This window comes from Herpailurus yagouaroundi, unplaced genomic scaffold, assembly GCF_014898765.1.
Source record: "Herpailurus yagouaroundi ecotype Mexico unplaced genomic scaffold, PumYag 67641, whole genome shotgun sequence".
Classification (NCBI taxonomy): Eukaryota; Metazoa; Chordata; class Mammalia; order Carnivora; family Felidae; genus Herpailurus; species Herpailurus yagouaroundi.
The window spans coordinates 2,891,825-2,909,005 of record NW_024420442.1 but is presented as its reverse complement, the minus strand read 5'-3'; the positions used below and the strand labels follow the sequence as shown (position 1 = coordinate 2,909,005).

Here is a 17,181-nt window from a genome sequence, read left to right as displayed (position 1 = left end):
GAGCCTGACGCGGGGCTCGAACTCACGGACCGCGAGATCGTGACCTGGCTGAAGTCGGACGCTTAACTGACTGCGCCACCCAGGCACCCCTGAAATGTGATTTTTAAAAAATCTAGTAGAGATGATTAGCCTGAAGCGTTTTTGTTCAGTTATATATGTATTTTGATATGTGTGTCAAATGTTCTATTTGATCCTTTTTAGGCAATGGGGACATCTTGTGAGAATAACGTGACTAATTTATTTCCAGGGTAACCTTGCAAGTTAAAGCAAGTTAAAAAGGTGGAGAATTCAGGCCCCTTCACCTGCACATGACTTCAACTGGAAGAAGCTTTTTTGGGGTATAATTAAGCGGTCACAGTAAAAACTGCCTTCTTGAAACAAGATTCCTGAAATTCCTCAGCTTGAGATACTTTAAATTAAAAAAAAAATTTTTTTAGTGTTTGTTTTTTTTTTTTAACATTTATTTATTATTGAGAGACAGAGCATAAGCATGAGCATGGGAGGGGCAGAGAGAGGAGGAGACACAGAATCCGAAGCAGGCGCCGGGCTCCGAGCCATCAGCACAGAGCCCCACGCGGGGCTCTAACTCACGGACCGTGAGATCGTGACCTGAGCTGAAGTCAGACGCTTAACCAATGGAGCCACCCAGGCGCCCATAAAAAATTTTTTTTGATGTTTATTTATTTTTGAGAGAGACAGAGAGAGAGCGCGAGCAGGGGAGGGGCAGAGAGAGAGGGAGGGAGACACAGAATCCGAAGCAGGCTCCGGGCTCTGAGCTGTCAGCACAGAGCCCGACGTGGGGCTTGAACTCGTGAACTGCAAGATCATGACCTGGGCCGAAGTCGGATGCTCAAGCGATTGAGCCACCCGGGCGCCCCGAGATACTTCAAATTTAAATAGAGAAGGATGCTTCTACTACGGCAGTGATAATTTTTAAATGTTAAACGTTTTAATTTAGTTTCTGAGAAGGTGTAATTTGCGCTATAGCGTGTGCACTCCGGAGTCAGCAAGGATTAGGAGTTTCAGAGCAGCTATGTTGGGAAGTCTCGGGTCAAATGGAGCAAAGCTAGGCCAGTGTGGCTTAGTGCAAGCTGTGACCCTGCAGCTAAGCTCACGGTGTGGTATGTATCCGCTCAGCCACTCCAACTACACGTCGCTTTGAGGTCGCGGCGGTGCCATTTCTTTGGTGTCGTGTAAGTTGCACGTGTACATTGCACATTTCGCTACAGCCACGTTTTGTTATGAAATCGGGTGGAATGCTGCCACAAAACAGTCACGTTGGGAAACTTCCCCTGGCACAGGTGTTCACCAGGACATCAGATCGGATCTCGGAGGTGATACGCGGCTCAACCTTCTCATTTCCGAGAGCAGCAGACAGGAGGACCCGCTTGTCGCTCCACGCACACGCAATTCCGAGGCTACCTCTTTTCTGTGATTGTAACACGCCTTCAGTCAGTGCCCTTCTTGCTCCATTCGGTTTTAAAGAGTTGGTTTCTTAGACTTCAGCTGTCTGGTTTTGAAGAACTTTTTAAATTCCCGTAATTCCTGGGGCTTCAAACTCTGATCCACCCCTGGGGTCAGCTGATAGCTCAGAGGAGACACAGTGTAACCGTTTTGGTAGAGACAGATTCTCTTGCAGAACTCGAAGGTGCCAAACATAACTCCAAAATACGGAACTATCTGTGTAAAAAGAAATGGAAAGCATGTTCAAATTTTAAGCGGAAAACAGTCAGTGCGTCTGCAGTCAACCTGACGCGATTCTCGGAATCAGGGAAGATGACAGAATGAAAGCTGGTGACGTATGCTGGTCTTGGTTGGAATCATTTAAGTGTCAGCTCACGCAAGATCAGTCCGGAGTTCTTTGCCTTCTTCGGTGGTGGTGGTGGTGGGGAGGGTCATGAGCTACTTTGGGAATACGATGAACGCTTGGGATCCTCTCCCCAGAGAGATGCATATGGGCACATCGTACGCTTTTTTGCGAACGATGTTAGGCTGGGGGGGGGGGTTAGGTTCCCCTTAGGAGGCCATGAGCCCCCATGGGAGGAGCCTCTACACTCAGTGCTCAGCTGCTCGGGGGTGGGGTGTCAGATGCCCCAACGCCGCACAGGGTCCCCTCTCTCGGGGCTGACTGCCAGCCTCCACGCCTGGGTCTCGTGCGACCGTCGGCACAAGACAGGGTGTCTCCATATGTCCTGTCGGGCAGCGGCAAGGGAACGGGCTAGAATTGGAAGAGGTGGGGAAGAAGAGACTGACCGCCCTTCTCACCTTTAGCAAGTTGGGTGTCAGTCCGTTCCAGAGCGCCAGGACCCCTCGGGCCTTGACTATCTGCCGGAAGCAGTCCACCGCTCCTGAGAAATGGACATCCACTCCTCCACGGTGCGGAAGGCACGGGCTCTGAGCCTGGCGGGAAATCGAGAAGATGGGATGAGGTGACGCAGTCACCGGGAAATAAATGTTCTAGCCAGAGAAGCCAGCGTCTCCAGTCTGGGCCTCGGTTGCTATGCTCCTGGCCAAGAGGCTGGCCAAGAATGGCTGTCACAGGCCTCTTGTTCGATGGGCTCAGGATGAACATCAACACGCAGTAAAGTCACGACGCCCCGTTCACGTTTTTGCGGCTTGTTTTGCTCGGAAGGAAGCAACCATTCAGGACAAAGGAAACGTCATACTTAACGTGGCTTCCCTACCTATGCCCTCTGGACGTGATTAACATTCTCCCAGGCCCTTAACCTTTAAATGCCTCCCTCCTCTGGCTCCCTGTCTTTTTTTTTTTTTTTTTCTTTATGTTTATTTTTGAGAGAGAGAGAGAGAGAGGCCAGAATCCGAAGCAGTCAGCACAGAGCCCGATGTGGGGCTCGAACCCACGAGCCGTGAGGTCGTGACCTGAGCCGAAGTTGGACGCTCAACTGACTGAACCACCCAGGCGCCCCTCCGTCTCCCTGTCTTAACTGAGGCCTCCCTTGTGAAGCTCTCAGGTGTGGGCCGCTCATTTCTCCACGTCACAGACGTCCCCGGTTGAGGAGCAGATCCGTCTCGCCGTCCCCGGACCCTGACTCCTTGGCTCTAAGGCCACAAGTTCTCGGCAGGGGCTCGTGTCACTGAACCACACTCCTTGCTGCTGCTCCCGTCTCTTGACCTCCTGAAGGTCTGCCATGTTCACTGAAGACCGTGCCCCCTGGGGGCTCCCCCTCTTCCAGATTCAACGCCATCTCAGGGAACTTCGGCATCCGTAAGACAACCCCTCCCGCACCCAGTTTCTGGACCTCGACTTCGGCGATCCTTACTTTTACACCACTTTTGGCCACGTTCACGGACTTCATCACTACTCCGAGGACTGTCCGGGCCGATCACCAAAATGCTCCCTCCCTGAAAGTCACATTTTTGTCCTTTAGTAAAACAGTTTCAGGGACCAGATGAAAGGACTTCTCAGTATACCATCTGCATACGCACCTGACAGCTCTGGGCCACCGTGAGGGGGACGGCCCCTTACAGCTGGCGTTCAGAAATGGTGTCAGGGTCACACTGAGCGTCGCGCATACTTTGGTTTGTTTGCGAAATGTCTAGTTGAGGCTAGCATGGCATTCTCGTGAAGTGCAATCCAGATCTGCCAGGCGGGAGGGGCGCCCCGCTGGCTCGGCCAGAAGAGCACGTGCCTCTTTATCTCAGGGTCATGAGTTCGAGCCCCAACTTGGCTGTAGGGATTACTTAAAAATAAATAAGCAAATAAATAAACACACAACAAAAACGATCTTCCACGCGGGCGAGGCAATAGAGTCTCACAGTCAGAAGAGCAGAACCTCTGGTGTCAGACAAGTCAGGTTCTATCCTGGCCGCCTCACCTGCTGGCCATGTGACCCTGGGCACTTACCTAGCCCCCCCGAGCCTTGGTTTCCTTATTCATAGTACCCACTTCATGGGACTTTCGTGAGAATTAAACGAGGGGTGCATGGAAGGCACTCAGCAGCGTCCTGCACATGGGAAGGGTCAATAAATATGGGCCAGCGTTGCTATTTACTATTACATAGAAAGTTCGCTTCAGGGCGCCTGGGTGGCTCGGTGGGTTAAGCGTCTGACTCTCGCTTTCGCTCAGGTCATGATCTCACGGTTCACGGGTTTGAGCCCTGTGTTGGGCTTTGTGCTGTCAGCGCGGAGCCTGCTTTGGGTGCTCTCTCTCTCTCCCTCTCTCCCTCTCAGCCTGTCTCTGCCCCTCCCCCACTCATGCTGCCTCTCTCTCTCTCTCTCTCAAAAATAAATAAACATTAAAAAAAGAAAAAAAACGTTCTCTTAAGGAAAAAAGACAACAACTCCTTCCTCCGTAGAGCTTCGTGTGACCATCAGCACCGTCAGGACACAGAAGTGCCCCTCTGCCCCCGCGATGCTCTTGCGCTGCCCCTTTCCCATCAGGGCCTCCCCGATTCCCAGTCCTGGGCGGCCGCCGACCTTTTCTCTGGCCTTCTAGTTTTGCCTTTTGAGCATGTCACATACATGGAAGCGTACAGCCGGTCACCTTTCGAGACGGGCTTCTTCCACTGGCCCTGAGGCTTCTGCGATCCATCCCTGCTCTGGTGTTCCTCGGTAATTTGTTCTTTTTATTGCTGAGTCGTGTTCCGTTGTGCGGCCCCACCACAGGGTTTACCCACTCGTCTGTTAACGGACGTCCCTTTCCCTTTTCATTTGTACTTTTTTTGCAAGTTTATTTTGTATGAGAGAGAGAGAGAGAGAGCGCGCGCAGAGGAGGGCAAACACAGGGACAGAGATTCCCAAGCAGACTTTGCACCATCAGTGTGAACCCTGATGCGGGGTTTGAACCCATGACCTCACGTGGTATCATGAAGCGTGATATGACCTGAGCCAAACTCTAGAGTCGGACACTTAACCGACCGAGCCACCCAGGCGCCCCTTATTTCTTTTGTTATTTGTCTGTTCCTCTCAACTAGAATTTTAGTTCTGGGGCAAAGGGGATTTTTGCCTGTTTGGTTCACTATGGTATCTTCTGTATCCTTGACACAGAGCAAATGTTCAACAAATATTTGAATAAATGAATATATTCACTTAGGGCCTCCTCACTGCCAAATTCAGTAGGATTTTTAAAAATATCTTTTTAAGTTTATTTTGAGAGAGAGAGAGAGAGAGAGAGAGAGAGAGAGAGAGAGGGGGAGGGCGAGCTGGGGAAGGAGAGAGAATCCTAAGCAGGTTCCTCGAAGCGTGGAGCTCAAGAACCATGAGATCATGACCTGAGCTGAAACCAAGAGTCAAACACTTAACTGACTGAGCCACCCGGGCACCCTTGGTATTTTCTTATTGGATTTTGGAGCAGTATTTGGCATTAATAACCAGTAACGTTTTGCCCTCCTCAATTTATACGACTTCTCTAGGAAATTCTACCATAGCCATGGCTTTAAACACCATCTAGAGCTAGATGACTTTCAAATCTTTCTCTTTGGCCCTGACCTCCCACCCTGAGCTCCCAAACCAAGCACTCAGCTGCCTACTGGACATCTCCACCTGGACAGCACACAGGTTTTCAAAACTTCACACTCCTAGAACCCATTATTGACTTTCACCTTGACCACATGAAATTTATTCTTTCTTTTTTTAAGTTTATTTATTTATTTTGACACAGAGAGAGAGAGAGAGTGGTTGAGCACAGGGGAGGGGCAGAGAGAGAGGGAGAGAGAACATTCTAAGCAGGCTCCGCACACTGTCAGGGCAGAGCCCAACGTGGGGCTTGATTTTCACCAACCGTGAGATCATGACCTGAGCCAAAATCAAGAGTTGGATGCTTAACTGACTGAGCCACCCAGGTGCCCCATGAAATTTATTCTCTCTTCTGTATTTCTTTTTAATTAATTAATTAATTAATTTTGAGAGACAGAGAGAAAACGCATGCGTAAGTTGGGGAGGGGCAGAGAAAGGGAGAGACAGAATCCCAAGCAGGGTCTGCACTCTCACCACAAAGCCCGATGTGGGGCTCGATCTCACGAACTGTGAGTTCATGACCTGAGCCGAACTCAAGAGTCCGACACTCAACTGCCTGAACCACTTGGCCACTCTTGTATTTCTTTTTTGTTTTTTTAAATTTATTTTTGAGAGAGAGAGAGAGAGAGAGAGAGAGAGAGAGAGAAAACAAGCATGCTAGTGGGGGAGGGGCAGAGAGGGAGAGAGGGAGACAGAGGATCCAAAGCAGGCTCCTTAGAAAGACGTACAAGGCCCTTAAATAACAATTTTCCTGGCATTAAAAGCATCATTCACCTCCTGCACTCCTTAGCAATATTTCTGTGCTTCCATTAGCGCTCATTATCCCCTCTGAAGACTTTTCATTTATTCAGATGCTTATTTCATACCCACTAGGTGCCAGGTGCTGAGGATACGGCAGTGAACAAACAGATGAAAGTCCCTGTTCCCACAGAGCTGAAATTCTAGTTGGGGGAGAGGAATAGACAAAGAAGGTAAATAATTATACCAACTATTAAAAGGCACGGGATGCTCTGAAGAAAACAGGGGCAGGGAAAAGATACAGGGAGTGCCTAGAGGGTGTTGAAGTCTTATTTGGGTGATCAAGGGAGACTCACCAAGCAAGACCTTTGAGGAAAGATCTGAAGGACTTGAATTGTGCAGCTATCTGCAAAGGCCCTGGGGCAGGAGCATGCCTAGGGCGTTAGACAAAAAGGAGGCCAATGTGGTGAGAATGGAATGAACAAGACAGTAACAATGGCTGGTAGGCCATCGTAAGTATTTTGGCTTTTACTGAGTGAGAGTGACATAAAAATGTTTATTTTGAGGGGGGGGGGCGGGAAAGGGCAGAGAGAGGGGGAGAGAATCCCAAGCAGGCTCCACACCGTCAATGCAGAGCCCGACGTGGGACCCGATCCCACGAACTGTGAGATCATGACCTGAGCCGAAACCAAGAGCTGGCCACACAAGTCTGGAGCTCAGGAGAGAGGGTCAGGGCTGGAGACAGAATTTGGGAGTCCTCAACACCTGGATGGTATTTAAAGCCAGGAGACCGGATGAGATCACTTAGGGCCCGAGTCCGGGGATACCCCCGCATTTAGAAGTCACGCAAAGAAGACCGAGAAGGGGCTGTTGGTGTTGAGAAGGGACAGCAGGCCAGGGTGGTGTCTCAGAAGCCAAGTGCAGGCAGTGAGCGAATCAGAGGGAGCCGAGAAGATGAGGTCTGAGTACCGACCGCTGGGTTTAGAGACACGGAGGTCACTGCTTGCCTTAAGAAAAGAAGTTTCTGTTGGGTGGTAAGGGCCAAAGTCTGGTGGGCATCATTCAAGAGAGATGGGAAGAGAAAGACTGGAGACAGTGAATACAAACAACTCTTTCGCATGTCCGTTTTTCGGAGGGGGCTGTGCACTCCGTAGGGACTGGCCTTGTTCAGTTCTGTATCACATGGCCGGGGCTCGGTGAACGGTTTGCTGAACAAATGCCTGAAATGCTCAGGACGGGAGTGGTCTGGAGTTTTTAAAGCGTTTTGGCATAACGTTAGGCACGAGTTACAAAGACGGTGGCTGAAAAACTGTCCAATATGATACGGAGAAAACCAGGATCAACTTTCATGCGGTTTCATTTCTCCCTTTGCAACACTGTGTAGATAGTTCTCTTTTGCTAAGCACACCCGTCGCCCATAATAATAGTCGTAGTCCTATTACTAATCCACAGGCATTTGTTGACCGCGTGTGCACCTGTTCCAGGTGAGGAGACTGAGGCCTGGGGACAGGTTCAGTGATTTGATCAAGGTCACACGGCTAGTCAATAAGACATTTTATTCTGTTTTCTGTTCATTCGTTGTTTCGTGTTCTTTCCCCTGGAGACCGTAATTCCTGGTGGCTGAGACCACGTCTTACTCTCCTCTTTCCGCCATCCTCCATAAATCTCCATAGAATGTAGGAGCAAATTACAGCCAGAGAAGCAACGCTCAAACTCAAGTTTAATCACTGAAACAAACTACCAAGAAGGTCAGGCCTCGGGGACTGTAGATTTCTGTTGTCTCTGACCACAAAGCCTGGCCCTGTCTTGCTCTCCTTCCGGTTCCCAGATCTTCATTACTCTGGGCCCCGATAACCCCGAATCCCCAAACCACAGACTCAGATCTGAAAGGGACTTTAAGATATTCTAGTCCAACGGAGGCGCCCGGCTGGCTCATTCAGTGGAACGTGTGACTCTTGATCTTGGGGTTGTGAGCTGGAGCCCCACCTTGGGTGTAGAGATGACTTAAAAATAAAATCTTCAGAAAATGATATTCCGGGGCGCCTGGGTGGCTCGATTGGTTAAGCGTCTGACTCCTGATCTTGGCTCACGTCATGATCTCGCGGTTTGTGAGATCGAGCCCCGCATCGGGCTCTGCGCTGTCAATGCTTGGGATTCTCTCTCCCCCCTCTCTCTGCCCTCCCCAAATAAATAAACTTAAAAAAAAAATGATATTCCTCTCCAATGACTTCATTTGACAGATGAAAACTCGAGATCTTGAACGGAAGAGTGACCAGGACGAAAGCCAGGTGCTCTGCCTCCTGGGTCACTGCGGCCTGCCCTCCAGGACCTGCTTCCCAGGGACTCCCTGACCTTGGCCTCTAAGTTCCAAGACATGGGGGCACCCGGGCGGCTCAGTCGGCTAAGCGTCCGACTTCGGCTCAGGTCATGATCTCGTGGCTTGTGGGTTTGAGCCCCGCATCAGGCTCGAAGCTGTCTCGTGGAGCCCGCTTTGGATCCTCTGTCCCCGTCTCTCTGCCCCTGCCCTGCTCGCGTTCTCTCTCAAAAATAAATAAAGCATTAAGTTCCAAGACATAAAATGACAACGTGTGCTGCACCCAACATGTACCTCACTTGTGTCCTTGCAGGACACCCCACCCCGCTCCTTGTCGCAACCCCCCGGCGATGGCAACAGTCCTCTATATCATTAGACTTTAGCCTCTCTCGTGAACCCCCACCACAAGGGCATATAATACACAATACGGAAAAACGTCACTAATTCCAACGTGTTATGTGTGTGTGGCGGGCGGGGGGGGGGGTGGGGGGGTTCGTTTAAATTAGTGACACCTAAATTACACAATTTTAGAAGGATATTCTGTTTTATTATATATGACTGAAAGTAGGTTAATGAAGGACAGCCTAGTAGAGAAACTTTCCGGGCCCTACAATCGCAGACAGCTGAGCCGTTTGGGGAAGTCCAAGTGGGGCACAAAGGTCACGTGCATGGGTCTTACCGTCACACAGACCTGGATTCCAACCCTTCTCTCTGCCAGTCACCAGCTGTGTGATCGCAAGCAAGTTCCTTAATTTCTCTGAACTTCAATTTCCTCATTTCAAAAACGGGATGTATTTATTTTTTTTTAAGTTTATTTGGGGGGGAGACAGAGAGAGTGCGAGTGTGAGCAGGGGAGGGGCAGAGAGAGAGAGGGAGAATCCCAAGCAGTCTTTGCGCTGTCAACGCGGAACCCAACACGGGGCTCGAATCCACAAGACTTGTGGGATCACGACCTGAGCCGAGATCAAGAGCCAGGCACTTAACGGACTGCACCACCCGAGCGCCCTATGCTATTTATATTATTATTTTCCTTACCGAGTCCTGGGTTGTTAGCATAATTTGAATGCCATGCAAATTAATAAGGTTCCATAGTTCTTCATTTTATATGAGACATCGTTGTCTCTTTGCTCATTAATCCAGCTTGATCAACTTTTTAAAAAAGATTTTATTGTTTTTTAAAGTTTATTTATTTATTTTGAGAGAGAGAGAGAGAGAGAGAGAGAGAGAGTGAGTCAGTCCCAGGCAGGTTCCACACTGCCAGAAAAGAGCCCCATGAGGGGCTTGAACTCACAGATCATGAGATTGTGACACGAGCTGAAGTCTGATGCTTAACCGACTGAGCCACCCAGGCGCCCCAGAGATTTTAAGTAATCTCTACATCCAACGTCGCTGGGGCACCTGGGTGGCCCCGTCGGTGGAGCGTCCGACTTCAGCTCAGGTCACGATCTCATAGTTCATGAGTTCAGGCCCCACACTGGGCTCTGTGCTGTCAGGGAAGAGCCTGCTTCGGGTCCCCTGTCTCCCTGTCTCTCCATCCCTCCCCCGCTTGTGCTCTCTTTCTCTCTCAAAAATAAACATTAAAAAAAAAAAAAAGGACTCTTGCTAGGTACTAAAAGACTCCTTTCCCCGGGGGTGCCTGGGTGGCTTAGTCGGTTGAGCATCTGACTCCTGATTTCGGCTCAGGTCAAGATCTCACAGGTTCATGAGGCTGAGCCCCGCAGTGGGCTCTGCGCTGACAGCACGGAGCCTGCTTGGGATTCTGTCTGTCCCTCCCCCACTTGTGCTCTCTCTCAAAATAAATAAATGAACTTAATTTAAAAAATTGTAAATTCCCTAATTGGAACTGTTTCCCAGCTCCTTCTTCCCTCTCTCTCTTCTTTTCTTAAACTTTACCTCTCTCTCTTTTTTTTTGAGGATTTAAAAAAAAAATATTTATTTATTTAAGTAATCTCTACGCCCAGTGTGGGACTTGAACTCACAACCCTGAGATCAAGAGTCATATGCTGTGGGGGCGCCTGGGTGGCTCTGTCGGTTGAGCGTCCGCCTTCGGCTCAGGTCATGATCTCGCGGTCCGGGAGTTTGAGCCCCGCGTCAGGCTCTGGGCTGATGGCTCAGAGCCTGGAGCCTGTTCCAGATTCTGTGTCTCCCTCTCTCTCTGACCCTCCCCCGTTCATGCTCTGTCTCTCTCTCTCTCTCTCTCTCTGTCAAAAATAAATAAACATTATAAATAAAAAAAAAAAAAAAAATGAGTCGTATACTCTCCTGACTGAGCCAGCCAGGCACCCCTACCTGTCTTTTTAAAAAACGTTGGGGGCGCCTGGGTGGCTCAGTTGGTTAAGCATCCGACTCTTGATTTAGACTCAGCTCATGATCTCATGGTCATGGGATCAAGTCCTGAGTCGGGCTCAGTGCTGAGCATGGAGCCTGCCTGGGATTCTCTCTCTCTCTCTCTCTCTCTCTCTCTCTCTCTCTGTCTCAAAAATAAATAAACATTAAAAAAACCCCACAACCTTGTATTGTAGAGGTGCCTGGCTGGCTCAGTCAGTGAGCATATGGGATCTTGATTTCAGGGTGAGGAGTTGAAGCCTCACGTTGGGCCTCGAGCTTACTTAAACACACACACACACACACACACACACACACACACACACACACACATCTCTGTCACTGTTCAGGCTGCTGCTTTCACCTGCAGAGACCTCCCCCTCCCCCCCTTTACTGCCAGGTAAACTCCCGGTGACCCTTCAGGACCCAGCTGAAATGCCTCCTCTCCGGCACCTTCCCAGGTGACAACCCACCTCCCTCACCTCCCCCTCCAATATATGACCCTCTGGAGACTGTAAAAAGATCAGTGCTTGCAGGAGTTTGGGGGGGGTGGCAATGAATAGGCAGAGCCCAGAGGATTTTTAGGGTAGTGCAAATACTCTGGATACTATAACGATACATCATTATACATTTGTCCAAACCCATAGGATGTACAGCAGCAAGAGTGAACCCTAAGGTAAAGTCCAAAGTTTGGGTGATTATGATGTCCCGGCAGAGTTCCATCGATTGTAACAAGTGTATCATTCGGGTGGGGGTGGTGAGAATGGGAGAGACGGGCATGTGTGGGGGCCGGGGACGTGTGGGAAATCTGTACCTTTCTTTCAACTTTGCTCTGAACCTAAGGCTGCTCTAAAAAAATAAATTCTTGGTTTAAAAAAAAGAATATTTAAATGAGGTGCCTGGGTGGCTCAGTCAGTTGAGCGGCCCGACTCTTGATTTCAGCTCAGATCGTGATCCCCGGGTCGTGGCATCGAGCCCCGGGTCGGACTCTGCACTGAGCGTGGGGTCTGCTTAAGATTCTCACTCTCTCTCTTGGGGCGCCTGGGTGGCTCAGTCGGTTGAGCGTCCGACTTCGGCTCAAGTCATGATCTCGCGGTTGGTGAGTTCAAGCCCCGCGTCGGGCTCTGTACTGACAGATCAGAGCCCGGAACCTGCTTCAGATTCTGTGTCTCCCTCTCTCTCTGACGCTCCCCCATTCATGCTCTGTCTCTCTCTGTCTCAAAAATAAATGTTAAAAAAAAAAAAAAACTAAAAAAAAAAAAGATTTTCCCATCTCCCCTTCCCCTTCGCCCCTGCTCACGCACACACACTCTCTCTCTCTCAAATAAAATAAAAAAAAAATTATAAAAAAGAGGGGTGCCTCGGTGGCTCAGTCGGTTAAGCGTCCAACTCTTGATTTCGGTTCAGGTCATGATGTCACGGTTTGTGAGTCTGAGCCCCACGTGGGGCTCTGTGCTAACAGTGTGGAGCCTGCCTGGGATTCTCTGTCTCTGTCTCTCTCTCTCTCTCGCTCTCTCTCGCTCTCTCTGCCCCTCCCCCACGTGTGCGAGGGCCCTCTCTGTCTCTCTCTCTCAAAAATAAATCAACTTTTAAAAAACTATAAAAAAAGAGTACATAAAAGGAGGGACAAAAGAAAGAAAAGAAAAAAAGAAGAAGGGTCTTGTACTTGGAGCAAACGGGAGCTCAGAACCTTTGGCCTGTTACTGGAAACAACTTTTATCTTCCGTGGACACGTTAAGACACGACCTGAAGACCAAGCCATCCCGTCCCCACACCCACTGCAGAAGGCAGTCGTGGTAGGAAGCTTTTGTCTTCTGGCCCGTCTCCAATAACCGAGCGACAAAAGAAGCCCACCGTATGGGCGTAAAAGGACCTTCATGGTCCTGTGAACCACGTGGCCCAGGTTGCTCTTGGCAGACCTTGACCCCCAAGGGCCGTCCACATACGGCTGGGGAGCGCCCGGCTCTGCCGTGGGGAGGTCCGCACAGTGGGTGTGGGCAGCTGGCCTCATCACGGCCGCCGACAAGCTACCCTCCACCCCTACCCGCACTCCTCACCTCTCAGCAGACCAGGGGGGCCACTAGCAGTCCAGAAAGCCCGAGGTAACGGGAATGGCGGGGAAGCAGGCAAAGGGGACCGCAGGTTAGTAGTGCGCTTGGCAAGAGAGAAGAGAAACCGTGAGTTCCTGGGTGTGGGGTCGGGAGGTGGGGGTGGGGAAACCAGAGGTGCGGCTGGGCCCGACTCGCGGGGACTCGAGGAAGCGACTGAGATGTAGGGGAATGGAGCCGGCTGAGGCCTTGGGAGCAGCGCCCGGAGCAGCAGTGGCCCCGAAGAGCCAAATTTAGCGTCACCCCGATGGGGCTGAGGGGAAAGATCAAGAAAGCAGTTTTTCGGAGGGCTGGGAGTATACAGATTTGTGCCGTGCTGGTGCACGGTGGCCTCTAGGTAAATGCCTGTCAAGCTCACCCAACCCGATGAATCATTAACCCTCCTACCGTCCCCGCTCCCCATTCTCTCTCGAGAGATTGAGGGTCCTTTCCTTTGAGGTTTTGTGAGGCTAGTCGGCCCTTTTGTGTGTATATGACAATCACAGAGCACACGGAAACACACCTGGACAGGCTTTTATAGTTCGAATCGGGCCTCCAACGCCACGCGTAGATTCTGAAGAGATGCTTCAAGAACAATAACAAATAGCACCTCAGTTTTATTGAGGATCTGTCGCGTGCCCGGCTCTGTATCTGCATTAACCCAATTCTGTGTTCTCTGCGGGTGTATGAGTCAGGCACTACGCTTATCCCCATGTTTTACGGACGAGGAAGACGAGGCTCAGAGAGGCCGCACGCCTTACGCAAGTTCACAGAGGGGTAAGGGGCAGGGCCGGCATCCAGACCCCACGCTCGGAATTTTTTTTTTTAATTTTAATATTTGAGAGAGAGAGAGAGAGAGTGCGTGAGCAGGGGAGGGGCGGAGAGAGGGGGAGACGGAGGACCCCAAGCGAGCTCTGTGCTGACAGCAGACAGCCCAATGCGGGGCTCGAACTCTCAGACCACGAGGTCACGCCCTGAGCCGACGTCAGGTGCTTAACTGACTGAGCCACCCAGGTGCCCCCCAAAGCCCATACTCTTGACCACTGAGCGAGTCTGCCCATTACGGCTTTAAGAGGAACGCAGCTGTCAAAGCCAAACAAGCAACAGCTCCGTGGGGGGAGGGGGTGACCACCAGGGGTGTGTGCGTTTCCCAGCTGGCTGGAGGCCAGCAGAGGGGTCAGCAAGCTGTGGTCTTGGTCTCCTCCTGACAGCAGGGGCTGCGGTCTTTCCTGGCTGAGAGCAGGCCTTCTCTGGGACCTCTCTTTCTCTCTCTCCCCTACCTCCTTCTTCACCCCTGCTGTGGAGGTGGGGACCTCGCTCTCTCCCCTACCTCCTTCTTCACCCCTTTTGTGGAGGGGGGGGCGGTCAGCGCCTATCAGAGCTGCTGTTACTGTTGAGCTGGAGCTCAGAGAAGCCTGCTTAGCGCAGGGCGGCCATTTTGATTCCCAGAGTAAGCCAGCTCAGGTCAGAGGAACAGGGCAGAGTGATTTTACAGGAGTGGAATTAGGCAGGCCCCTCCCTACTGCCTCCTCGCCTGCCTCTAGGGCCAGCCTTGTTTCCATGACCAACAACTGCCATCCCTAAAGTATTTAGGGCACTCTACACCTTTTGGGAAAACCCAGGGGAGAGTTCTCCTTCCCCTACACTGGCACAACGATGCTCAACCAAAGCCATCTTGCCTAAGGGATGTCCGGACATCCACCTGGATCCGAAAAGTGTCTTCTTCTTTCTTTTTGGCAGACTGCCAAGGTAATGCTACTGACTTAGGCACAAGTTACTCCCCAAAGGGGCCAGACCCCAGAGTAAGCCGGCAGACAGCCAGGAGCGGAAAATGGCCAGGGCAAGGGAACGGAAAGAAACGGACAGATTACCTGGTGTCTAGGCACAAGCGCCCCGTACTCCGTCCTGGAAGATAGAGCATGGGCCGGAGGAAGGAGAGGCCTGCGTTCAATCCCAGCCCCACCACTTGCTGGCTGTGTGACTGTTGGGCAAGTAACTTACCCTCTCTGCGCCTCCTTTCCTCAGCTAGAAAACAGGACTAGTACCGGCACTTATTTCAAAGGGTCGATAAGGAGGATGGAGTGGGATAATAAACTGCCTCGTCCCTGCTGCATGGCCAATAAATGGTAGTTCTTATCAGATTATAATTTATTAATCCCAGGCAAGACTCTCCTTTTATTCCCTCCTCCTGACCTACTTTTGTCCCCACCCTTGCCCCTGACAAAAGCCTCCCCCGTCACAAGAGAGCACAGATTGAGACCCCCCCCCCCGCCCCCGTTCGTTCACCTTGGGCCACAGTTACTGAAATCAACAAACTAACAAATACAAATTCTCCGACGCTGGCCTTTCAGCATATTCACCTGTCTTCAGATGGGACCAGCTGGGGAGGGACGGGCACAGGACTTGGAGCTCACCCCATGGCAGCTAAGGCTCAATTCTGTGCTCACGGGCAGTGAGATCTCATAAGCCGGCCCTGAACTTCATTCATTTTTCAGCAAGTATCGAGTGCCTGCCACATGAGGCCACATGCGGTGGGGACACACAAATGTGTGAGCCCTACTTCCCGAAGGCAAAGAGCTTGCAGTCTCGAGGGGATGGAGGGGCTCGTGACACGGAAGGTTATAACACAAGGAAGCAGGTGGCTTCGAGCCAGGAGAGAGCCATAAGGAGAGTTGAGCTATGGGGCATTCCGAAGGGGGAGACTCCCGCTGTGAGGTGACAGAAGGCTTGAGGAGGTGGCCCTGATAGGGGGGAGGCGGAGACACAGACGTGGGAGAAGGTGGGGCATGTAGAGAAACACTAAGGAAATTCAACTGGCTGGCTCAGAGGGCACATACAGACTAACGGCGTCATTTAAAAGGGATTACTTGGGGCGGGGGGGGACGCCTGGGTGGCTCAGTGGGTTGAGCGTCCGACTTGGGCTCAGGTCATGACCTCATGGTTCGTGGGTTTGAGCCTGGTATCAGGCTCTCTGCTGTCAGCACAGAGCCTGTTTGGAATTCTCTGTCTCCCTCTCCCTCTCTCTGACCCTCCCTTGCTTGATCGCACTCTCGCTCAAAAATAAACATTAAAAAAACGGGGGGGGGGTGTTACCCACTAAGCTCTTGAAACAAATAAGTATGCCCTCAGGGGTGGGGTGGGGGTGAAAATGAAAACATAGTATCTGCAATTGTTTCTTTTTAATGTTTATTCTTGAGAGAGGGCGAGAGAAAGAGCGTGAGCAGGGGTGGGACAGAGAGAGAGAGAGAGAGAGAGAGAGAGACACAGAATCTGAAGCAGGCCCCAGGCTCTGAGCCATCAGCACAGAACCCGACGTGGGGCTTGAACTCACGAACCGTGAGATCATGACCTGAGCCGAAGTCGGACGCTTAACCGACTAAGCCACCCGAGCAACCTTGGCTTCCAGTGCTTTCCAATCTGCAGTTGTTGGTAAAGCACATTGTTAGTGAACTCTGCCTCTCCTGCCCCACAATCCCCTCCTCGTGGTGGTCTGGAACACCCTCATTGTGAGGTGAAACACCTCAGTTGAGCCTTCAAGAGGCAGGTAGATGGTCCAGGCAGAGGTGACAGGAATGTGGAATACATCTATTCATTCTCTAGGGGGCCCGGGGGGCGGGGACTAAGATCATTCTGACGGAACTGGAGGCTTGAATAGAGCAGAGGTTATAAAAAGGCAGGGCTTATTTAGCCCAGTTTTTATTTGCCAACATTGGAACACTGGGAGATTCTGACATAAAAATCTGGAGTGTAGCCTCCCCTGAAAAACTGGGCCCACGTTTCAAAATGGCATCCAACCCTTTATTCCCTCCCGCGACCCGTATTGAGATGCTAATCACGTTTTGTGAGCACAGAACCAGTTAGCTCTCCAAAATGCTTCGCAAGCCAAAAAGACTGTGATGGCTCAGAAAGCCTTTGAAAGCCTTTGAAAGCCGTCTTTAGTGGGTGAGTGTCTGTTATCTGGGTTTCCCTGCGTCGGTTTTTTTTTTTTTTTTTTTCTCCATGTTACTTCCAAGTTGCTGCTGGCATTTGATTTTGCAACTCCGAATATAGGACCTCTGTGCAATGCGGTGGCAAAGTGGGTACAGGCAGCAGGCCAGGCCAAGGGGCTCAACTTCAGCTTGTGTTCTCTACGGGCAATAAAGAAGGACAGAACACAGGCAGATCTTAAGGAAATGGGGCTGGCGGGAGCCAGGGGCTGGGCCGGGCTGGAGAGACTGAAAGGAGTACTGACCCTGGAGACAA

At 51.0% G+C, this 17,181-nt stretch overlaps 1 protein-coding gene across 1 annotated transcript in view; it reads right to left on the bottom strand.

The window, feature by feature from the left end:
* Window positions 1-927: 927 nt before the first annotated feature.
* SLC25A43 (solute carrier family 25 member 43) overlaps window positions 928-17,181 on the bottom strand; it is a 24,384-nt gene continuing 8,130 nt past the window's right edge. The window contains exons 3-4 of the mRNA XM_040467979.1: window positions 2,266-2,400; window positions 928-1,680 (exon numbers count right to left, since the gene is read on the bottom strand). Of these exons, the coding sequence (XP_040323913.1) occupies window positions 1,480-1,680; window positions 2,266-2,400 (336 nt within the window). The 3' untranslated portion in view covers window positions 928-1,479. The remainder of the gene's footprint in view (window positions 1,681-2,265; window positions 2,401-17,181) is intronic.